This window comes from Moschus berezovskii, chromosome 9 (assembly GCF_049115385.1).
Source record: "Moschus berezovskii isolate FMDL1 chromosome 9, NW_MosBer_1.0, whole genome shotgun sequence".
Lineage (NCBI taxonomy): Eukaryota > Metazoa > Chordata > Mammalia > Artiodactyla > Moschidae > Moschus > Moschus berezovskii.
In genome coordinates this window covers 80,037,328-80,062,811 of record NC_142468.1, presented here as the reverse complement: position 1 = coordinate 80,062,811, position 25,484 = coordinate 80,037,328, and the positions used below count along the sequence as shown (strand labels likewise).

General features: G+C 39.1%; 1 protein-coding gene across 2 annotated transcripts in view; it reads left to right on the top strand.

Annotated features, from left to right (window-relative positions):
* The window catches only part of SIMC1 (SUMO interacting motifs containing 1), an 85,045-nt gene that overhangs the window by 15,390 nt on the left and 44,171 nt on the right, over window positions 1–25,484 (top strand). The window contains exons 1-2 of one of the 2 annotated variants that reach the window (XM_055435437.2): window positions 15,802–16,916; window positions 17,142–17,261. In XM_055435437.2, coding sequence (XP_055291412.2) covers window positions 17,142–17,261 — 120 coding nt within the window. In that variant the 5' untranslated portion in view covers window positions 15,802–16,916. Of the gene's footprint in view, window positions 1–15,801; window positions 16,917–17,141; window positions 17,262–25,484 lie in introns of those variants that run through there. The other variant, XM_055435435.2, reaches the window with a different exon arrangement.

Genomic DNA, 25,484 nt, shown 5'->3' with positions numbered 1-25,484 from the left:
CTGTGTGATTCCATCAATATGACATTCTGGAAAAGTAAAAACTATGAGGACAGTGAAAAAATTACTGGTTCAGGGGTTGGTGGAGAGAAAGTAATGAATAAGCAGAGCATAGGATTTTTCAGGCAGTGAAACTGTTCTGTATGATACTACAATGGTAGATACATGTTGTTATATATTTGTTAAAACCCATAAAATGTACAAGAGTAAACCCTAATATGAACTATGGGCTTTGGGTATTGATAATGTGCCAGTGTAGGTTTATCAGTTGTAACTAATACACCACTGTGATGCTGGATACTGATAGTGGGGGAGTTGTACATATGTGGGGAGTTGGACTATATGGCAACATTCCATACTTTCTGTTCAATATTGCCACAAACCAAAAACTGCTCTAAAAAGTAGTTTATCACTGTAAAAAATGTATCGGTCCAAAAAATTAAAATACTAGAGAATGGTATGCAATGAAAATTAGGGTAGTATTAGTCTCTAGCTCATTATTTTCCAGAGTTTTTTCTAGGTTTTCTCACATTTCTCTTGTTTTAAGTTATTTATTTAAAATGTTTGTTGATTTATAATTGACGAAACTAAGATATTTTAAGTATATATCATGGTGATTTAACTAACAGTTTAATTAGTTAATAAACTTTTTACATTTTAATCAAAGTTTCACACATTATAAATGAACTTTAGTGTCATGTCCCACTTTCCAAAAATCCTTCACTTTTTTATTGACATATACCATTATATTAGTTTCAGGTGTACATCATAATGCTTCAGCATTTATACACACTGCAAAATGACATCCATAATAAGTCTGTCTACATCATTTATCATACATCAATATATTATAAAATATTATTGATAGGGAGTTTATACCTCTTAACCCCCTTAACCGACTTTGCTTACCCTCCCAACCCTCCTGACAACCCCCATTATATTCCTCGTACCTGTTAGTTTCATATTGTATGTTTTTGTTTTTAGATTCCATGTGTAAGTGAAATCATAAGGTATTTGTCTTTCTCTGTCTGATTTATTTTACTTAGCATAATACCCCCAAGTTCCATCCATGTTGTCACAAATGGCAAAATTCCCTGCTTTTTGTGGCTGAGTAGTATTCTGTTGTGTGTGTGTGTGTGTGTTAGTTGCTCGGTCGTGTCCAACTCTTTGTGACCCCATGGACTGTAGCCCACCATCCTCCTCTGTTCATGGAATTCTCCTGGTGAGAATACTAGAATGGGTAGCCATTCCCTTCTCCAGGGGATCTTCCCAATCCAGGGATCGAGCCCAGGTCTCCCGCATCGTGGGCAGATTCTTTACAGTCTGAGACACTAGGGAAGCCCAACGTGTGTGCACATATATATACATATATGCACTGCGTGTTTATTCAGTCATCAGTGGACACTTAACATTGTTTCCATTTCTTGGCTGTTGTAACTAATGCTTCAGTGAATGTAGGGGTGCATGTATCTTTTCAAATTAATGTTTTCATTTTCTTCAGATAAATAACCAGAAGTAGAATTGCTGGATGGATCACATGTTGGTTCTATTTTTAATTTAGGGGGTAACTTCTTTACTATTTTCCATAGCACTGTGCTAAACATTAATTACACTAACAGTGCACAAGGGTGTCCTTTTCTTGACATCCTTACCAACCCTTGTTATCGCCTGTCTTTTTAATAAGAGCCACTGTTACTGGAATGAAGGGATATTTCATTGTGGTTTTTATTTTTATTTCCCTGATGATTAGTGATGTTGAGCATCTTTTCTTGTGTCTGCTGGCCATCTATAAATGTCTATTTAGGTCCTCTGTCCATTCCATAATCAGATTTTTGGCTTTTTGTTGCTGAGTTGTATGAGTTCTTCATGTATTTTGGATATTAATCTTTTATCAGATACATGATTTGCAAATATTTTCTCTCACTTAGGAGGTTGTCTTCATTTTATTGATAGTGTTCTTTGCTGTACAAAAGCTTTAGTTTGATGTAATCCCATTTGTTTTTGCTTTTGGAATCAGATACAAAATAATCACCAAAACTAATGTCAGGGAGCTTACTGCCTCTATTTTCTTCTAGGAGTTTGGTCGTTTCAAGTCTTATATTCAAGTCTGTAGTCCATTTTGAGTTAATTTTTGTGTATGGTGTAAGATAGTAGTCTAGTTTCATTCTTTGGCATGTGGCTTTCCAGTTTTCCTCGCACCATTTATTAAAGAGTGTCCTTTGTATAATCTTAACCTCTTTTGTCATATATTAATTGACCATGTATGCATGGGATTTGTTTCTGGGCTATTAAAACTGATCCACATGTCTGCTTTTATGTCAGAATCATTGAGTGTAAATTCAGTGAGTGCAGTGTCTTTAGCTTTGTTCGTCTTTCTCAAGACTGTTTTGGCTATTTGGGGTTTTTTGTGGTTCTATATAAATTTTAAGATTGTTCTATTTCTGTGAAATGTGCCATTGGGATTTTGATGGGGATTACATTGAATCTGTAGATTGCTTTGGCTAATATGGACATTTTAACAATATTAATTCATCCAAACCATGAGCACAAAACATCTTTCCATTAATTTGTGTTTTCAGTTTCTTTCATCAGTGTCTTATAGTTTTCTGTATACAGGTCTTTCACCTCCTTGGTTAAATTTACTCATGGGTATTTTATTCTTTTTGATACTATTGTACATGGGATTGTTTTCTCAACTTCTTTTTTAACAGTTCATTGTTAGTGTGTAGAAATACAGCAGATTTTTGTATATTTAGTTTGTACTCTGCAACTTTTCTGAATTTATTTATTAGTTCTTATAGTTTTTTTTGATGTGGTTATTAGCATTTTATATATTATCCACAAATAGTGAAAATTTTACTTCTTCCTTTCCAGTTTGGATGCCATTTATTTCTGCATCTTGCCTTATTGCTCTGACCAGGACTTCCAATACCACGTTGAATAAAATGACAAGAGTGGCCATCCTTGTCTTATTCCGACCTCAGAGGAAAAGCTTTCAGTTTTCACCATTGAATATGATGTTAACAGTGGGTTTGTCATATATAGTCTTTAATATGTTGAGGTGTGTTTCCATCTCTACCCACTTTGTTGAGAGATTTTGTCATGAATGTTGAATTTTGTCAAATGCTTTTTCTGCAATTGTTGCTATAATCTTGATTTTTATCCTTCATTTTGTTCATGTATGTCTTGTTAATTGATCTGTGGGTGGTGAACCATCCTTGCATTCCTAGAATAAATTGTTGGGTTTGGTTTGTTATTATTTTGTTGAAGATTTTTGTATCTATGTTCATCAGTGATATTGCCCTGTACTTTTCTTTTGTTTTGATATTCTTGTCTCCTTGGTATCAAGGCCATGTTGGCCTTGCAAAATGAGATTGGAAGCATTCCTTCCTCTTCATTTTTTTGGGAGAGTTTGAGAAGGATAGGTATTAAATCTTACTTAAATATTTGGTAGAATTCACCAATGAAACCATGGTCCTGGACTTTTATTGGGGGACGGGCAGTTTTTTATTACTGATTCAATCTCATTATTAGTAATCTGTCTATTCAGATTTTCTATTTTTTCATGATTCAGTCTTGGAGGATTGTGTTTCTAGGAATTTATCCAATTCTTCTAGGTTGTCCAATTTGTTGACATATAATTGCTCTTAGTATTTTTTATGACCCTATGTATTTCTGTGGTATCAGTTGTAACTTCTCTTTCATTTCTGATTTTATTTGAGCCCTTCCTATTTTTTTTCTTGGTGAGTCTAGCTAAAGATCTGTCTATTTTGTTTATCTTTTCAAAGAACCAGCTCTTAGTTTCATTGATCTTTTTAGTCTTTCTTTCATTTCTTTCTACTCTGATCTTTATTATATCCTTCCTTCTACTAACTCTAGGCTTCACTTCTTTTTCTAGTTCCTTTAGTTGTAAAGTTAAATTATTTATTTGAGATTTTTCTTGTTTCTTGAAGTAGGTCTGTATCACTGTCAAGTTTCCTCTTAAAACTTATTTTACTGCATCCTATATATTTTGGTAAGTTGTATTTCCATTTCCATTTGTCTCAAGGTATTTTTTTTAACTTCTTTTTCTTAAATGTATTGTGATTTGTTATGTTAAAAAGGATCTATCCTGGAGGGTGTTGCATGCACACATGAGAAGAATGTATAATATCTTGCTTTTGGCTGGAATGTTCTATCTATATTAATCTGGCCTAGCATGTCTTTTAAGACCAGTGTTTCCTTATTGATCTTCTGTCCGAATGATCTGTCCATTAATGTAAATGGGGTATTAAAGTGTATAACATTTTTTATTGCTGTCAGTTTCTCCCATTACATCTATTAATATTTGCTTTATATGTTTAGGTGCTCCTATGTTGAGTACATAAATATTTACTAATGTTATATCCTGTGGTTGGATTGACCCCTTTATCATTATGTAATGCCCTTCTTTGTCTTTTACTACAGTCTTTATTTTAATGTTTATTTTGTCTGATATAGTTACCCAGTCTTTCTTTTGGTTTCCATTTGCATGGAACATCTTTTTCTATCCATTCACTTTTAGTCAGAGTGTGTCCTAACATCTGAAGTAAATCTCACAGGCAGCATATGTTTGTTTTTTTAATCCCTCCATCCACTCTATGTCTTTTGATTGGAGAATTTAGCCTGCTTATATTTAATTATTGATAGGTGTGTAATCACTGATAGATATGTACTTATTGCCATTTTGTTAATGGTTTTCTGGTTTGTTTCTGTTCTGTCTTCTCTCTTACCTTCTGATTTGATGAATTTCTTTAGAATTATGCATACATTCCTTTCACATTATCTTTTATGTACATATTAGAGAGTTTTGCTTTGTGGTTACCAGGAAGCTCACACATAGTTTCTGGTTCAAACAGCGGAGTAGAAGGATGTGCGCTCATGTCCTCCTGTGAGAACACCAAAATTCTAACTAGCTTTTGAACAATCATTGACAAGAGAACACTGGAACCCACCAAAAAAGATACCCCACATCCAATGACAAGTCACAGTCAGACAGCAGGAGGGGTGCAATCATGATAAAAATCAAATCCGACAAAGGAACTGGGAATCCCTAGGGAATCTGGCCTTCACGGTCAATGGGATTTGATTATAGGAGTTCCACAGGATTGGGGAAACCAGAAACTCCAGTCTTAGAGGGTACAAAAAAAATTTTGTGTGCACCAAGTCCCAGAGGAAAGGAGCAGTGACCCCATAGGTTACTGAACCAAAACTACTTGCTAGTGTTAGAGGGTATCCTGTGGAGGCGTGGGTTGGCAGGGTCTCACCACAGGGACAGGCACACTGACATCAGTTCAGTTCAGTCGCTCAGTCGTGTCCGACTCTCCGCTACCCCATGAATCACAGCACGCCAGGCCCCCCTGTCCATCACCAACTCCCGGAGTACACTCAAACTCATGTCCACAGAGTCAGTGATGCCATCCAGCCATCTCATTCTCCATCGTCCCCTTCTCCTTCCGCCCCCAACCTTTCCCAGCATCAGAGTCTTTTCCAGTGAGTCAACTCGTCACATGAGGTGGCCAAAGTATTGCAGTTTCAGCTTTAGCATCAGTCCCTCCAATGAACATCCAGGATTGATCTCCTTTAGAATGGACTGGTTGGATCTCCTTGCAGTATAAGGGACTCTCAAGAGTCTTCTCCAACACCACAGTTCAAAAGCATCGATTCTTCGGCGATCAGCTTTCTTCACAGTCCAACTCTCACATCCATACATGACCACGGGAAAAACCATTGCCTTGACTAGATGGACCTTGGTTGGCAAAGTAATGTCTCTGCTTTTTAATATACTATCAAGGTTGGTCATAACCTTCCTTCCAAGGAGTAAGCGTCTTTTAATTTCATGGCTGCAATCAGCATCTGCAGTGATTTTGGAGCCCAAAAAAATAAAGTCTGACACTGTTTCCACTGTTTTTCCATCTATTTCCCATGAAGTGATGGGACCAGATGCCATGATCTTTGTTTTCTGAATGTTGAGCTTTAAGCCAACCTTTTCACTCTCCTCTTTCACTTTCATCAAGAGGCTTTTGAGTTCCTCTTCACTTTCTGCCATAAGGGTAGTGTCATCTGCATATCTGAGGTTATTGATATTTCTCCCAGCAATCTTGATTCCAGCTTGTGCTTCTTCCAGCCCAGCGTTCCTCATGATGTACTCTGCATATAAGTTAAATAAGCAAGGTGACAATATACAACCTTGACGTACTCCTTTTCCTATTTGGAACCAGTCTGTTGTTCCATGTCCAGTTCTAACTGTTGCTTCCTGACCTGCATACAGGTTTCTCAAGAGGCAGGTCAGGTGGTCTGGGATTCCCATCTCTTTCAGAATGTTCCACAGTTTATTGTGATCCACACAGTCAAAGGCTTTGGCATAATCAATGAAGCAGAAATAGATGTTTTTCTGGAACTCTCTTGCTTTCTCCATGATCCAGCGGATGTTGGCAATTTGATCTCTGGTGCCTCTGCCTTTTCTAAAACCTGCTTGAACATCTGGGAGTTCACGGTTTACATACTGCTGAAGCCTGGCTTGGAGAATTTTGGGCATGACTTTACTAGTGTGTGAGATGAGTGCAATTGTGCGGTAGTTTGAGCATTCTTTGGCATTCCCTTTCTTTGGGATTGGAATGAAGACTGACCTCTTCCAGTCCTGTGGCCAGTGCTGAGTTTTCCAAATCTGCTGGCATATTGAGTGCAGCACTTTCACAGCATCATCTTTCAAGACTTGAAATAGCTCAACTAGAATTCCATCACCTCCACTAGCTTTGTTAGTAGTGATGCTTTCTAAGGCCCACTTGACTTCACATTCCAAGATGTCTGGCTCTAGGTCAGTGATCACGTTATCGTGACTATCTTGGTCATGAAGATCATTTTTGTACAGTTCTTCTGTGTATTCCTGCCACCTCTTCTTAATATCTTCTGCTTCTGTTAGGTCCATACCATTTCTGTCCTTTATCGAGCCCATCTTTGCATGAAATGTTCCTTTGGAATCTCTAATTTTCTTGAAGAGGTCTCTTGTTTTTCCTATTCTGTTGTTTTTCTCTATTTCTTTGCATTGATCACTGAGGAAGGCTTTCTTATCTCTCCTTGCTATTCTTTGGAACTCTGCATTCAGATGCTTATATCTTTCCTTTTCTCCTTTGCTTTTCACCTCTCTTCTTTTCAAAGCTATTTGCAAGGCCTCCTCAGACAGCCATTTCGCTCTCTTGCATTTCTTTTCCATGGGGATGGTCTTGGTCCCTGTCTCCTGTACAGTGTCACGAACCTCCGTCCAGAGTTCATCAGGCACTCTATCAATCAGATCTAGTCCCTTAAATCTATTTCTCACTTCCACTGTATAATCATAAGGGATTTGATTGAGGTCATATCTGAATTGTCTAGTGGTTTTCCCTACTTTCTTCAATTTCAGTCTGGATTTGGCAATAAGGAGTTCATGATCTGAGCCACAGTCAGCTCCTGGTCTTGTTTTTGCTAACTGTATACGGCTTCTCCATCTTTGGCTGCAAAGAATATAATCAATCTGATTTCGGTGTTGACCATCTGGTGATGTCCTTGTGTAGAGTCTTCTCTTGTGTTATTGGAAGAGGGTGTTTGCTATGACCAGTGCGTTTCTTGGCAAAACTCTATTAGCCTTTGTCCTGCTTCATTCCGTGCTCCAAGGCCAAATTTGCCAGTCACTCCAGGTGTTTCTTGACTTCCTACTTTTGCATTCCAGTCCCCTATAATGAAAAGAACATCTTTTTTGTGTGTTAGTTCTAAAAGGTCTTGTAGGTCTTCATAGAACCGATTAACTTCGGCTTCTTCAGCATTACTGGTTGGGGCATAGGCCTGGATTACTGTAATATTGAATGGTTTGCCTTGGATAGGAACAGAAATCATTCTGTCATTTTTAAGATTGCATCCAAGTACTGCATTTCAGACTCTCTTGTTGACCATGATGGCTACTCCATTTCTTCTAAGGGATTCCTGCCCACAGTAGTAGATATAATGGTCATCTGAGTTAAATTCACCCATTCTAGTCCATTTTAGTTCACTGATTCCTAGAATGTTGACGTTCACTCTTGCCATCTCCTGTCTGACCATTTCCAATTTGCCTTGATTCATGGACCTAACATTCCAGGTTCCTATGCAATATTGCTCTTTACAGCACCGGACTTTGCTTCTATCACTGGTCACATCCACAGCTGGGTATTGGTTTTGCTTTTGCTCCATCCCTTTATTCCTTCTATAGTCATTTCTCCACTGAGCTCCAGTACCATACTGGGCACCTACCGACCTGGGGAATTCCTCCTTCAGTATCCTATCATCTTGCCCTATGTTACTGTTCATGGGGTTCTCAAGGCAAGTATACTGAAGTGGTTTGCCATTCCCTTCTCCAGTGGACCACATTGGGCTGTGGTCCATGTGATCAGATCGGCTAGTTTCCTGTGATTATGATTTCAGTTTGTCTGCCCTCTGATGCCCCCTAGCAATACCTACCGTCTTATTTGGGTTTCTCTTACCTTGGTCGTGGAAAATCTCTTCACAGCCACTCCAGCAAAGTGCAGCCGCTGTACCTTACCTTGGACGAGGGGTATCTCCTCAAGGCCTCCCCTCCTGTCCTTGAACGCGGAGTAGCTCCTCTCGGCCCTCCTGCGCCCACGCAGCCACCGCCTGTTGGACGTTGGGTAGCTCCTCTCGGCTGCCGGCCCTGGCCTCAGGCGTGGGGTAGCGCCTCACAGCCGCACCTCTTTGCGTGGTTCGTTGCGCCGGGGCGGCGTCTCTCGCGTCTCGTCTGCGCCGCCGGGGCCGACGTCTCTCACGTGGCGTCACACTGACATCATCAGGCAACAAAGGTCCCTCTTGGGGTAAACCCTCTTGGAGTTCACCATTAACCCTATCATACAGCCCATAGACCCCAGGGCAGGGTTGCCTCAGGTCAAAAAACTGGGTGCAACCCCACCCATCAGCAAATAATTGGATTAAAGCTTTATTGAGCAAGACCCTGCCCACCAGAGCAAGACCTAGTTTTTCCCATTGCCAGTCACTTCCATCAGGAAGCTTCAGATCAGTCGCTCAGTAGTGTCTGACTCTTTGCGACCCCATGAATCACAACACGCCAGGCCTCCCTGTCCATCACCAATTCCCAGAGTTCACTCAAACTCATGTCCATCGAGTTGGTGATGCCATCCAGCCATCTCATTCTCTGTCATCTCCTTCTCCTCCAGCCCGCAATCCCTCCCAGCATCAGACTCTTTTCCAGTGAGTCAACTCGTCGCATGAGGTGGCCAAAGTATTGGAGTTTCCTCTTTAGCATCAGTCCTTCCAATGAACACCCAGGATTGATCTCCTTTAGAATGGACTGGTTGGATCTCCTTGCAGTCCAAGGGATGCTCAAGAGTCTTCTCCAGCACCACAGTTCAAAAGCATCAATTCTTCGGCGATCAGCTTTCTTCACAGTCTAACTCTCACATCCATACATGACCAGGGGAAAAGCCATAGCCTTGACTAGACGGACCTTGGTTCGCAAAGTAATGTCTCTGCTTTTTAATATGCTATCTAGGCTGGTCATAACTTTCCTTCCAAGGAGTAAGCGTCTTTTAATTTCATGGCTACAATCAGCATCTGCAGAGATTTTGGAGCTCACAAAAATAAAGTCTGACACTGTTTCCACTGTTTCCACATCTGTTTCCCATAAGTAATGGGACCAAATGCCATGATCTTTGTCTTCTGAATGTTGAGCTTCAAGCCAACCTTTTCACTCTCCTCTTTCACTTTCATCAAGAGGCTTTTGAGTTCCTCTTCACTTTCTGCCATAAGGGTGGTGTCATCTGCATATCTGAGATTATTGATATTTCTCTCGGCAATCTTGATTCCAGCTTGTGCTTCTTCCAGGCCAGCGTTCCTCATGATGTACTCTGCATAGAAGTTAAATAAGCAGGGTGACAATATACAACCTTGACATACTCCTTTTCCTATTTGGAACCAGTCTGTTGTTCCATGTACAGTTCTGACTGTTGCTTCCTGACCTGCATACAGGTTTCTCAAGATGCAGGTCAGGTGGTCTGGGATTCCCATCTCTTTCAGAATTTTCCAGTTTATTGTGATCCATACAGTCAAAGGCTTTGGCATAGTCAATGAAGCAGAAATAGATGTTTTTCTGGAACTCTCTTGCTTTCTCCATGATCCAGCGGATGTTGGCAATTTGATCTCTGGTGCCTCTGCCTTTTCTAAAACCTGCTTGAACATCTGGGAGTTCACGGTTCACATATTGCTGAAGCCTGGCTTGGAGAATTTTGAGCATGACTTTACTAGCATGTGAGATGAGTGCAATTGTGCGGTAGTTTGAGCATTCTTTGGCATTCCCTTTCTTTGGGGTTGGAATGAAGTCTGACCTTTTCCAGTCCTGTGGCTACTGCTGAGTTTTCCAAATTTGCTGGCATATTGAGTGCAGCACTTTCACAGCATCATCTTTCAGGATTTGAAATAGCTCAATTGGAACTCCATCACCTCCACTAGCTTTGTTCGTAGAGATGCTCTCTAAGGCCCACTTGACTCCACATTCCTAGATGTCTGGCTCTGGGTGAGTGATCACACCATCGTGATTATCTTGGTCGTGAAGATCTTTTTTGTACAGTTCTTCTGTGTATTCTTGCCACCTCTTCTTAATATCTTCTGCTTCTATTAGGTCCATACCATACTGTCCTTTATTGCGCCTATCTTTGCACAAAATGTTCCCTTAGTATCTCTAATTTTCTTGAAGAGATCTCTTGTCTTTCCTATTTTGTTGTTTTCCTCTATTTCTTTGCATTGATCGCTGAGGATGGCTTTCTTATCTCTCCTTGCTATTCTTTGGAACTCTGCATTCAGATGCTTATATCTTTCTTTTCTCCTTTGCTTTTCGGTTCTCTTCTTTTCACAGCTATTTGTCAGGCCTCCTCAGGCAGCCATTTTGCCTTTTTGCATTTCTTTTCCATGGGGATGGTCTTGGTCCCTGTTTCCTGTACAATATCACGAACCTCCGTCCATATTTCATCAGGCAGTCTATCTATCAGATCTAGTCCCTTAAATCTATTTCTCACTTCCACTGTATAATCATAAGGGATTTGATTGAGGTCATATCTGAATTGTCTAGTGGTTTTCCCTACTTTCTTCAATTTCAGTCTGGATTTGGCAATAAGGAGTTCATGATCTGAGCCACAGTCAGCTCCTGGTCTTGTTTTTGCTAACTGTATACAGCTTCTCCATCTTTGGCTGCAAAGAATATAATCAATCTGATTTCGGTGTTGACCATCTGGTGATGTCCATGTGTAGAGTCTTCTCTTGTGTTATTGGAAGAGGGTGTTTGCTATGACCAGTGCGTTTCTTGGCAAAACTCTATTAGCCTTTGTCCTGCTTCATTTCGTGCTCCAAGGCCAAGTTTTCCTGTTACTCTAGGTGTTTCTTGACTTCCTACTTTTGCACTCCCGTCCCCTATAATGAAAAGGACATCTTTTTTGGGTATTAGTTCTAAAAGGTCTTGCAGGTCTTCATAGAACCGTTCAACTTCGGTTTCTTCAGTATTACTGGTTGGGGCATAGGCTTGGATTACTGTAATATTGAATAGTTTTCCTTGGAAATGAACAGAAATCATTCTGTCATTTTTAAGATTGCATCCAAGTACTGCATTTCGAACTCTTTTGTTGACCATGATGGCTACTCCATTTCTTCTAAGAGATTCCTGCCCACAGTAGTAGATATAATGGTCATCTGAGTTAAATTCACCCATTCCAGTCCATTTTAGTTCACTGATTCCTAGAATGTCTATGTTCACTCTTGCCATCTCCTGTTTGACCACTTCCAATTTGCCTTGATTCATAGACCTAACATTCTAGGTTCCTATGCAATTTTGCTCTTTACAGCATCAGACCTTGCTTCTGTCACCAGTCACATCCACACCTGGGTATTTCTTTTGCTTTGGCTCCATCCCTTCATTCTTTCTGAAGTTATTTCTCCACTGATCTCCACAAGCCTATTAGCTTCATTCATCAGAGGGCAGATAGAAGAAGCAGAAAGAAGCACAATCCCACAGCAGCTAAAACAAAAACCGTATTACAGAAAGGTAATCACGATGAAAAAGCAGAAAGTTACATCACAGATGAAGGGATTAGATAAAACCACAGAAAAACAACTAAATGAGGTGGAGATAGGCAACATTCCAGTAAAAGAATTCAGAATAATGTTAGTGAAGATGATTCAGGATCTCTGAAAAAGAATGAAGGGAAAGATTGAGAAGATGCAAGAAATATTTACAAAAGACCTATAAGAACAAACAAACAGATGAATAATACACTAGAAGGAATCAATAGCAGGATAACTGAGGTAGAAAAATGAATAAATGACCTGGAGGACTGAATGATGGAAATCACTGCTGCAGAACAGAATAAGAAAAAAGAATGAAAAGAGGACAGCCTAGGAGAACTCTGGGACAACATTAAACATACCAACGTTCACATTATATGGGTCCCAGAAGGAGAAGAGAGAGAGAGAGAACGGACCAGAAGAAATATTTGAAGAAATAATAGCTGAAAACTTCCCTAACATGGAAAAGGAAATAGTCAGCCAAGCCCAGGCAGCACAGAGAGTCCCACAGGATGAACCCAAGGAGGAACATGCCAAGATACGTAGTAATCAAAGTGACAAAAATTAAAGACAAAGATAAAATATTAAAAGCAACAAGGGAAAAATGACAACATATAAGGGAATTCCCATCAGGCTGTCATCTGACTTCTCAACAGAAACTCTACAAGCCATAAGGGAATGGCACGATATATTTAAATGATGAAAGAGAAGAACCTACAACCAAGAATACTCTACCCGGCAAGACTCTGGTTCAGATCTGATGGAGAAATCAAAAGCTTTCCTGACAAGCAGAAGTTAAGAGAGTTCAGCACCATCAAACTAGCTTTACAACAAATGCTATAAAGGAACTTCTCTACACAGGAAACACAAGGGAAGGAAAACACCTACAGAATATGAACCCTAAACAATTAAGAAAATGGTAATAAGCTCATTCAGTTAAGTTCAGTCACTCAATCATTTCCAACTCTTTGCGACCCCGTGGACTGCAACACTCCAGGCTTCCCTGTCCTTACCAACTCCTGCAGCTTGCTCAAACTCAAGTCGGTGATGCCATCCGACCATCTCATCCTCTGTCGTCCCCTCCTCCTCCCGCCTTCAATCTTTCCCAGCATCAGGGTCTTTTCCAATGAGTCAGTTCTTTGCATCAGGTGACCAGAATATTGGAGTTTCAGCTTCAGCATCAGTCCTTCCTATGAATATGCAGGACTGATTTCCTTTAGGATGCACTGGTTTGATCAAGGGACTCTCAAGAGTCCTCTCCAACACCACAGTTCAAAAGCATCAATTCTTCAGTGCTCAGCTTTCTTTATAGTCCAAGTCTCACGTCCATACATGACTACTGGAAAAACCATAGCTTTGACTAGACAGATCTTTGTTGGTAAAGTAATGTATCTGCTTTTTAACATTCTGTCTAGGTTGGTCATAGCTTTTCTTCCAAGGAGTAAACATTTTTTAATTTGATGGCTGCAGTCACCATCTGCAGTGATTTTGGAGCCCCCCAAAACAGTCTGTCACTGTTTCCATTGTTTCCTCATCTATTTGCCTTGAAGTGATGGAACCAGATGCCATGATCTTAGTTTTTTGAATATTGAGTTTTAAGCCTTTTTTTTTTTCACTCTCCTTTTTCACTTTCATTAAGAGTCTCTTTAATTCTTCACTTTCTCCCATAAGGGTGGTATTATCTGCATATCTGAGGTTATTGATATTTCTCCCGGCAATCTTGATTTCAGCTTGTGCTTCATCCAGCCTGGCATTTCGCATGATGTACTCTTTGTAGAAGTTAAATAAGCAGGGTGACAATATACAGCCTTTACATACTTCTTTCCCAATTTGGAACCAGTCTGTTGTTCTATGTCCAGTTCTAACTGTTGCTTCTTGACCTGAATACAGATTTCTTAGGAGGCAGATCAGGTGGTCTGATATTCCCATTTCTTTAAGAATTTTCCACAGTTTGTTGTGATCCACACAGTCAAAGGCAGTAAAGCAAAAGTAGATGTTTTTCTGGAACTCTCTTGCTTTCTCGATGATCTGACAGATGTTGTTTATTTGATCACTGATTCCTCTGCCTTTTCTAAATCCAGCTTGAACATCTGGAAGTTCATGGTTCACATAGTGTTGAAGACTCACTTGGAGAATTTTGAGCGTTACTTTGCTAGCATGTGAGATGAATGCAATTATGGGGTAGTTTGAGCATTCGTTGGCATTGCGTTTCTTTGGGATTGGAATGAAAACTGACCTTTTCCAGTCCTGTGGCCAGTGCTGAGTTTTCCAAATTAGCTGGCATATTGAGTGCAGCAATTTCACAGCGTCATCTTTTAGGATTTGAAATAGCTCAACTGGAATTGAAATAGCTCAACTGGAATTTGAGCTATTTCACTAGCTTTGTTTGTAGTGATGCTTCCTAAGGGCCCACTTGACTTCACATTCCAGGATGTCTGGCTTTAGGTAAGTGATCACATCATTGTGGTTATCTTAGTCATGAAGATCTTTTTTATATAGTTTTTCTGTATATTCTTGCCACCTCTTCTTAATATTTTCTGCTTCTGTTCAGTTCAGTTCTGTCGTTCAGTCATGTCAGACTCTTTGTGACCCCATAAATCACAGCACGCCAGCCCTCCCTGTCCATCACCAACTCCTGGAGTTCACTCAAATTCATGTCCATCGAGTCGGTGATGCCATCCAGCCATCTCATTCTCTGTCATCCCCTTCTTTTCCCATCCCCAATCCTTCCCAGCATCAGAGTCTTTTCCAGTGAGTCAACTCGTTGCATGAGGTGGCCAAAGTATTGGAGTTTCAGCTTTAGCATCAGTCCTTCCAATGAACACCCAGGATTGTTAGGTCAATACAATTTCTGTCCATTATTGTGCCCATCTTTGCATGAAATGTTCCCTTGGTATCTCCAATTTTCTTGAAGAGATCTCTAGTCTTTCCCATTCTGTTGTTTTCCTTTATTTCTTTGCACTGATCACTGAGCAAGGCTTTCTAATAAGGTCATACAGACTGATAATTACCTAAAATGTAAATGGTTCTAATGTACCAACCAAAAGACATAGACTGGCTAGGCAGATGAAAACATGTGCGTGTATACACTTCCACTTACCACATCACTCTTCTTGACCCCCCAAATTGTATGTAATTATTTTATATTGTTAAGTGAATCATATTCTTATTATGGCTTGCAGTTTTAATTATCTTTTTTTCCTGGCTATTCATTTTGAAAACTGATAAACATCTTTCACTATGGTGACTGTGTAACTATTAGTCACTCAATACCACTGTATCATGATTTGTCAATAGAAAAATAATAGAATTCTATATCACCAAAACTATAATTTAATAGAAAAACCTGTAATCACTTTTTGAAATCCAGATGCATATCAGAGTTATCTTGAAATTTTTTGAAAAATACAAATGCTCATGTATTGCTTTTTTTTTTTATCTCCAGAGCTCCAGATAGGTTTCTAATAAGCAGTCATGTTTAAAAACAACTGGACTACATGATGATCTTTTACTTTTATCTAGTTTGTTTCACTTTTTCTATTTAACATTCAGTGCTTTCATTTCATTTAGTTTGTTTTCCAATTTCTCCATCTCTTTTATTTTCTGGTGTTCTTTCTCAAGCCTTTATTGAGTTTAATAGAAAAGCTTTTGTATGCATATATATAAATAATATGCATAATGTATATTTTTTAGAAAACTTACCAATTTTTGCCTAAAAATTTATGAAACTTTGATTCGACTTGTTTGACTTAGTATGAGTAGAGTGCTAGATTTCTAATTAAAAAAACATATGCAAGAAGCAACAAAGGTTTACTATATAGCACAGGGATCTATAGTCAATATCTTCTAGTAACCTATAATGGAAAATAATTTCAAAAATAATATTTATATGTATGTATGACTGAATCACCTTGCCAAGCACCTGAAACTTCAATAAAATATTTATATTAAAAAAAAAGAAGCCAGACATAAAATGCCACATAATTATGATTCCATTTATATGAAATACTAGAATGGACAAATTCACAGAGACAGGAAATGGATATATAGGTCAGATAAATGGAGATTGATATAATAGTTATGTTACTAATAGTGCTTAGTTAGAATAAGCTTCATGGATCTGTAGCCCCATTTGGGCTCCCTAAAACTATAATTAAACTTAATGTTCCTTTGTCCCCTTCCTACCTAACAAGTTTCAAGTTAAAAGCCTGCATGGTAACCTTACCCATGGAAAAAGCAGATAGGATCTTTAGGGAAGAGGGCTTAAAATAAAGAAAGGAGACTCTGAGTTCAGCCCTTGGTTCTAGTTTCACCAAATAATGAAGCCATTCCATTTGCCTTGTTGGAAAAGAGTGATAGGTAGGGAGAAACCTGAAGTGTCTCTTATTATTTTCAGTCTTGTTGAATGGAAGGTCCACATGTGAGATATGGAAGATGAGCTTTCCCCCTCAAAATTGTTTTTTTTTTTTTAGGTTCAGTTGATGTTTCTTGAGCACTTTGCCACTTTTCAAAAGATGCTGTGCCAGGCATTATGGCATTATTTTCAGTCCTAGTGGGAAAGATAAGCAGCTGATATTGGAATACTGTAAAAAGACCTGGACCTAGGAACTTCTTCCTTCAGCAATACGAGTGACTGGCTTTAAAGGGATCTCTGCCAAAACAACAACTAGATTGTGAAAGAAACTAATTTTTCCTGCTTGCTGGGTTGCAAGGAATTAACAGAAATCTCGAAGGAGAAAAGTAAAACCAAAATCATGAGATAACCTGGAGTGGTGAAGAGCAAATCCCATTATCAGCACCATAATCAGGAAGTAAGTCTTGGACCAGCCCCTTGAAGGTGTAAATAAATGAGACTTCTCATTTAAACAGATCCAGAAACCCAAAAGTAGTTTGCTTTCTGGGTTTTAGTTTTTATAGCTAGAAAATATGAATGATATTTACCTCACAGGGTTGTTATGAGGCATCTGGGTCAGAGAATACGGTTATTGGGGGTAGACAAGGGCTTTATGGGCTTATTGCTGTGTTTCATTCTACAGATGCAGACTGTTAGAGGGCCTTCTTGTTGGTGCTATGTCATGTCCAAGTCTTCTGTGACCCAATGGACTATAGTCTGCCAGGCTCCTCTGTCCATGGATTTCCTAAGCAAGAATACTGGAGTGAGTTTACATTTCCTTCTCCAGGGAATCTTTCTAACCCAGGGACTGAATCTGAGTCTCCTGCATTGGCAGGAGGATTTTTTACCACTAAGCCACCAGGGAAGCCCATTGGAGAGTCTTAGGCATCTGTATTTCCATCTGATGACATAATTATTACAACTAGAAAGATAATTTGTTATCTCTGAAAACTTAGAGTAATATGTGATAAAATACAAATTACTTAATTAGGAGTTAGGAGGATCAATTAGGACAATGAGATGAGAGGATAAACAAATGATTGTCATTAGATTAAATTTATTCATTTATCTAATGAGTTAAATACTATGAGTTGAGTCTAAAATACTATGCAAGGATACAGGATACAAGAATAAGTTACCATCTAATGAGGGGAAGGATATGGACGTGCTCTGTGATATGCACTAAAGTGATATTGGTGTGTACAGAGTGCTTTGGAGTAATCAAAAAGGGAAGCAATAAGCTCTCCAAGGTTGAGCAATGCAGTTGAATTGTGCTTCCAATCTGTGAAACTCTTTGACCTGCCAAAATACTCCCTGAGGGCCCAGTTAAAAATCAGGCAGACACTAGTGAGAAATCTACTGAAAGATAGCTGCATAGGGCAGTATCTATGAATTTGCTGCTCTTTTAACAGACTGCATTCCCTAATCACTTGCCACTTAAGTGACAGAAAGCTGAAATTTTTATGGTTTTGAAATGTCAAGGGATAGAGTAAAGGATAGCTGAGCAGCAAAGAATTAGGGCTGCAATCCCTAATCTCTTGAACCAAGAAAATCACAGGAAGGGCAAACCCCAAAATTAAAGTAAAATCTCTGCCCAAATGAGAACCACCCCATCCCTCACCACCAAAAGGTCAGGTTAAAATGGTAGCAGCTGGAAAGCATAAGAACAAAGATACCAGCACCTACGTTGTGTGAAGGAGACGAAGCTTGCAGTTTGACTTCAGGCAGATTAACTACTGGAGCAACAGCAACAATGAAAGGACAATTTTTGGAAGAAAACCATCAAATCATTACATGTATCTGTAAAACTCAGTTTTCAACCAAAAACTACTAGACATTCAAAAAAACAGAAGTGTGACTCATTCTCAGGGGGAGGAAAAAAAGAGGCAGTCAATGGAATCTGACTGGAGTGAGCCTAAGTGTTGGATTTAACAAAAACTTCAAAATAATTAGTATAATCAATGTAGAGATAATGTAAAATGAAAAAAGCTCTGCAAGATCACGTGACTGAATGTGTGAATCTGAACTTGACACTTTATGTAAGAGAATAGTATGCTCTATTTACTGAATGGACTTGGAAATGAAAACCGTCGCACCTGCACTTTGTATTTTCGCTTCTTTTTTATTACTGTTACGGTTTTGTCTTTTACAGATGTTGGAGTTTTTTTCTTCTTATTGTTGAATTCATAATCATGGTCACATTTTCTTTGCATATTCAGAATATTCCTTCCAATACATTCCTTTATTTTAGAATCCATTGTGTCCTCATTTTTAGGTGTTGCTGCTGTTTTTAATTTTGTTTACAGAATGATTTTTTTAAAAACTGTCCAATGATGTAGTGTTAACCTCAGATAGGATAAATGTGAACAAATAAAATACATGGATACTCAAAAAAAAAAAACTATAAATACATCTATTCGGTTAAAGAAAATGTGACACTGATGAGTGAATAGATAGAAAATCTCAGCAGAGAAATGAAAGCTATAAAAAGCAGAAATTCAGTTTATAAAGACAGAAAATTTGGATATAGACATCCACAGGGAAGACAGTGTGAAGACACACAGGAGAAGATGGCCATGTGATGGGAGTGATGCATCTACAAGCCAAGGAGTGCTGAGGATTGCTAATGAACAGAAGCTAGATGAGCCAAGGAAGGAATCTCCCCTAAGCCATTAGAGCATGGCCCTACTGACACCTTGATTTGGGACTTTAGAGCTGTGAGACAATAAAGTTCTGTTATTTTAAGAAAAGAAAAGTTCAGGAGTTTAAAAATACAGTAACTAAATTTTTAAAGTAACTAAATGGGCTCAATAGCAAATTAGGAAAGAAAGCAGTTGGTGGCAGGTGGGAAGGGACAGAGATGTTTGAGACAGAACAGTGGAAACCACCCGATTTTAAGATTAGAGTACAGTAAAAGGTGGAAAAAATTGAACAGAGCATCAGAGATCTGCACGGAAATACCAAATAATTCAAAAAATAGAGTCTTTCAAGGAGGGGTGGGAATAACTAAAAAAAAATTTTTTTAAGAAATAATGGCTGAAATTTTCTCAGATTTGGTGAGGAAAAAAATGAGTTACAGATCCTAGAAGCAGAGCAGACTCAAGATGAGATGAACAGGAAGAAAACCACTACTGTCCAGAAAAAAATATGTTACATAGGGACTTCTTTGGTGGTCCACTGATTAGGAATCCACCTGCCAGTGTGGGGGACACAGGTTTGATCCCTTGTCCAGGAAGATCCTGTGGCAACTAAAAACCCATGCACCACAGCTACTGAGCCCGCACTGAGCCCGAGAGCCACAGCTAGTGAAGCCTTTGTGCTCCAGTGCGGGAGAGGCCACTGCAGTGAGAGCTCCAGGCATCTCACCTGGAGCGCGGCCCCCGCTCGCTGCCACAAGAGAAAAGTCTGATGGCAGTGGAGAACCAACACAGCCAAAAATAAATACAACTTAAGTAAATAAAGTTTAGAAAATAAGGACAAAATAGTGACAGCTTCAGATACAATGAGAGAATTTATCATTAGCACTCCTGTGCTACAAAATATTTTAGCTGAAGGGAAATGACACCAAATGGCATGTTGGATCTACACAAATGAAGAGAACTAGGAATTGTAAATATGTGTATAAAAGAAAGTATTTTCTTCTATTAATTTCCTTAAAAGTGAATAACTGAAAGTAAATACGCTACATATATAATATATATGACAACAAAAATAAAGAATGGGGCACAAGGCAAGAGAAATATTTTGTAAGATTTCTGTGTTTTTATCTTAAGTATTTTAATATTTTTCCTAAGTACACTGGAATAAATTGAATCTGTATACTGTAACCACATGAAAAGTGTAAAAGTGTTAGTTGCTCAGTTGTGTCCAACTCTTTGGGACCCCATGGACTATAGCCCTCCAGGCTCCGGTGTTTGTGGAATTTTCCAGGGAAGAACACTGGAGCGGGTAGCCATTCCCCTCTCCAGAGAATCTTCCCAAGCCACAGATCGAACCCAGGTCTCCTGCATTGAAAGCTGACTCTTTACTATCTGAGCCACAGGAAAGCCCCTGTAACCACATGCGTGGCTAAGTCACTTCAGTCGTGTCCAACTCTTTGCAACCCTGTGGACTGTAGCCCACCAGGCTCCTCTGCCATGAGATTCTCCAGGAGAGAATACTGGAGTGGGTTGCCACACCCTTCTCCAGGGGATCTTCCAATCCAGATATTGAACCCATGTCTTTTACATCTCCTGCATTGGCAGGTGGGTTCTTTACTTCTAGCACTACCTGGAAAGCCCAAATAAGAGCTGAAGAGAGGAGTTAGACTGTAGCCCACCATGCTTCTCTGTCCATGGAATTCTCCAGGCAAGAATGAACACTGGAGTGAGTTGCCATTCCCTTCTCCAGGGGATTTTCCTGACCCAGGGATCAAACCCAGGTCTCCTGCATTGCAGGCAGATTCTTTACCATGTGGGCCACTAGAGAAGCCCTTGAGTAGCCATTAAAAATATAAAAAATACATAGCTAGAACCCCAACAGAGGAATTAAAATGGAATTCCAAAAAATATATGATTAACTCAAAGGAGAGTGGAAAAGGAGGAACAGAGGAAGAGTGAACAGATAGGACAAATAAGAAATAAATATATGGATGCAGATATAAAAGCAAATATATCAACAGTCAAGTGTAAATGAACCAAAAACTAATCACAAGGCAGAGGTGATCAGATTGGACAAAAAAGCAATAACAACTATTAGCTATTTATATGTGGTGCACTTTAAATACAAAGACACAAATACGTGGAGAGTAGAAAGAAGTACACTAGGCAAACAATATGCGTAAGAAGGTGTCTCTATTATTTACCAGAAAAAATAGACATCAGTACAAGGAAGATTGCTGGAGACTTGAGAGGATAAATGTTGTTTTAATAATGATAAATGGGTTTATACATTAAGAAGGTAGAATAAGTATATTATTACACTTAATAAACAGAATTTCAAAATACATGAAGCAAAAACTAACCGAACACAAGGGAAAAATGGTCAAAGCCACAATCTTAGTTGGACACTTTAATACACTCAGTAATTACTAGCACAACTGCATCCTTTCAAACATGAAGAAAGTCAAAGATCCAAAAGCTATTGTCAACAGCCATAACCTGATTGACGTTTATAGCCAACAATTGGAGAATCCACATTTTTTTCTCCAAATATACAAGGAATGTTCAGCAAGTAGGCCATGTGTAAGGGCATAAAACAAGCCTCAGTGTAATTCAAAAGATTGAAATCTTACAGGGTTTTGTTTTCCTACCATAGTGAAGGTAAGCTTGAACTGCATGATAATAAAATGACTTTGTATTAAAAATTGTGGGGTGAAGCTACAGCAGTACTTACAGGAAAATTTTTAGCTTTGAATGCTAATGTTAGAAAGATATCAAAAATCAAGTTAAGCTTCCACATTAAGAAGGTAGAAAAAGAACTTCCCTGGTGGTACAGTGGATGAGAATCTACCTGCCAATGCAGGGGACACAGGTTCCATCTTGTCCAGGAAGATTCCACGTGCTGTGGAGCAATGAAGCCCATGCTCCACAGCTACTGAGCCCACACACCTAGAGTCTGTGCTCCTCAAGAGAAGTCACCACAATGAGAACGCATGCGCCGCAATGAAGAGAAGACCCTAGGCACAGCAGTGAAGACCCAGCACAACCAAAGATAAATATAAGATGAATAAAATTTTTTTAAAAAGAAGTTAGGAAAAGAAGGCAAATTCAAACCCACAGTAAATAGAATGAAGGAAATGATAACAATAGAAATAAAGGAAATAGATGAAAAATCTGGTCCTTTGTGAATATCAGTAAAATTGATAAACTTCTAGCTAGGCTGATGGGGGGGAAATGCAAAGGATATAAGTTACCAATATTGAGAATAGAAAAAGAAAATTGGGGATAAATCTATATGGAGTTTAGAGTTTAAAAGATATTAAGCACTATTTTGAATGACTTTATGCTAATAAATTTGACAATTTAGATGAAACAGACCAGTTTCACAAGTCACAAAATTAACACGAGATGTGGAAAATGTTAATAGCCTTATGTCTTCCAAAATTTAACTACAAAGCAAATTTTAGGCCCAGATAGCTTCACTTCTATAAACACAGAAGAAAGATGTGGTACCAATCCAACACAGCCTGAATAGAGGGGATGAGAATAGCTCCCAAGTCACTTCAAGAAGCCAATTTTATTTTGATAGCGAAACCAGTAAAAGAAATTATAAGAATAGAAAACTACAAACTAAGGGGAAGGGGACGACAGAAGATGAGATGGTTGGATGGCATTACCGACTCAGTGGACATGAGTTTGAATAAACTCTGGGAGTTGGTGATGAACAGGGAGGCCTGGGATGCTGCAGTCCATGGGGTCACAAAGAGTTGGACACGACTGAGCAACTGAACTGAATATCCCTCAAGAATATGTAAAGATTCTTAACAAAATATTGATATGTTAAACCAAACTGTAGAAAAAGAGTAATACATTATAACCAAGTGGAGTTTTCCCCAGACTAATTTAACATTAGAAAATCAGTGAATATAATTTTTGATATTGATAGTACAAGGGAAAATCATAAAATAACAGGTACAGAAAAATCACTTGACTAATGACCATTCCCAATTAAAACTCACAGAAAACAAAATAAGGAAACTTTCTCAACATGATATGGGGAATCTATGAAAACAACACAGCTAACATGTTACTTAATGATTAAAGTCTTATGTGTCTGCTTTCAGCACTTTTACTGAGAATTGTACTGAATGCCTTAGCCACTGCAATGGTAACGAAAGGAAATAAAAGGCATGCAGATTGAAAAGGAAGAAGTAAAACTTTTATTTACAGACATGATTTCTTATATGGAAAACCTTAAGGAATCTACAAAAAAAAAGTTACTTGAACTAGTAAGTGAATTTAGCTAGGTCAAAGGACACAGGGATAATACACATACATAAATCAATAGTATTGCTTTATACTAGAAATGAATAATTGAAAATGAAAAAAATTTTCCATTTTCAATATCGTTTAAAAGCATCAGATTCTTTCGGATTAAAAGAAAAGTTTTGGGGACTTCCCTGTGGTCTAGTAGATAAAACTCCATGCTCCCAATACAGGAGGCCCGGCTTCAATCCCTAATCAGGGAACTAGATCCTACATGCTGCAAATATGACACGGTGCAACCAAATAAATATATTTTTTAAAGTGTTTCTTCAAGAGAGTGATATAGGTGTAATTATGGCTGATTTGCGTTGCTGTATGGTAGAAACCAACACAACATTGCAAAGCAATTTCCCCCCAATTAAAAATAAATTTAAAAAAAGAAGTGTTTACCATTTAAAAAGAAAAAGGTTTGTACAGATGCAGTGGGGATATAGTTCAGTTCAGTTGCTCAGTCGTGTCCGACTCTTTGCGACCCCATGAATCACAGCACGCCAGGCCTCCCTGCCCATCACTCCTGGAGTTCACTCAAACTCATGTCCATCGAGTCAGTGATGCCATCCAGCCATCTCATTCTCTGTCATCCCCGTCTCCTCCTGCCCCCGAGCCCTCCCAGCATCAGAGTCTTTTTCCAATGAGTCAACTCGTTGCATGAGGTGGCCAAAGTATTGGAGTTTCAGCTTCAGCATCAGTCCTTCCAGTGAACACCCAGGATTGATCTCCTTTAGAATGGACTGGTTGGATCTCCTTGCGGTCCAACGGACTCTCAAGAGTCTTCTCCAGCACCACAGTTCAAAAGCATCAATTCTTCAGCGATCAGCCTTCTTCACAGTCTAACTCTCACATCCATACATGACCACGGGAAAAACCATAGCCTTCACTAGACGGACCTTGGTTGGCAAAGTAATGTCTCTGCTTTTTAATATGCTATCTAGGTTGGTCATAACTTTCCTTCCAAGGAGTAAGCATCTTTTAATTTCATGGCTGCAATCAGCATCTGCAGTGATTTTGGAGCCCAAAAAAATAAAGTCTGACACTGTTTCCACTGTTTCCCCATCTATTTCCCATGAAGTGATGGGACCAGATGCCATGATCTTAGTTTTCTGAATGTTGAGCTTCAAGCCAACCTTTTCACTCTCCTCTTTCACTTTCATCAAGAGGCTTTTGAGTTCCTCTTCCCTTTCTGCCATAAGGGTGGTGTCATCTGCATATCTGAGGTTATTGATATTTCTCCCAGCAATCTTGATTCCAGCTTGTGCTTCTTCCGGCTTCAGCAGTATGTGAACTGTGAACTTCCAGATTCTGAAGCGGGTTTTAGAAAAGGCAGAGAAGCCAGAGATCAAATTGCCAACGTCTGCTGTATCATGGAGAAAGCAAGAGAGTTCCAGAAAAACATCTATTTCTGCTTCATTGACTATGCCAAAGCCTTTGACTGTGTGGATCACAATAAACTGTGGAAAATTCTGAAAGAGATGGGAATACCAGACCACCTGACCTGCCTCTTGAGAAACCTGTATGAAGGTCAGGAAGCAACAGTTAGAACTGGACATGGAACAACAGACTGGTTCCAAATAGGAAAAGAAGTACGTCAAGGTTGTATATTGTCACTCTGCTTATTTAAATTATATGCAGAGTGGGGATATAAGGAAGGAAAACAAATAACTTGAGACCGGAAGTGATCTGGAAGAATTTTCAGACACAGTGCTATCTGTGCTGTCTTGAAAGACAAGTAACTTTCAAACAATCAAACAGATAATAGTCATTTCAGGCAAAAGAACCATAAGCAAACATAAAGATAGAAATACTGAGAAAGCATGGCATATTTAAGGATCTGAAGTATTGCTATGTCATTTACTCAGGAAGACACTAAATTATGAAGGACTCTAGCTCAGTTAAAGGGCTTCCCTGATGGCTCAGAGGTTAAAGTGTCTGCCTGCAATGTGGGAGACCCGGGTTTGATCCCTCTGTTGGGAAGATCCCCTGGAGGAGGAAATGGCAACCCACTCCAGTATTCTTGCCTGGAG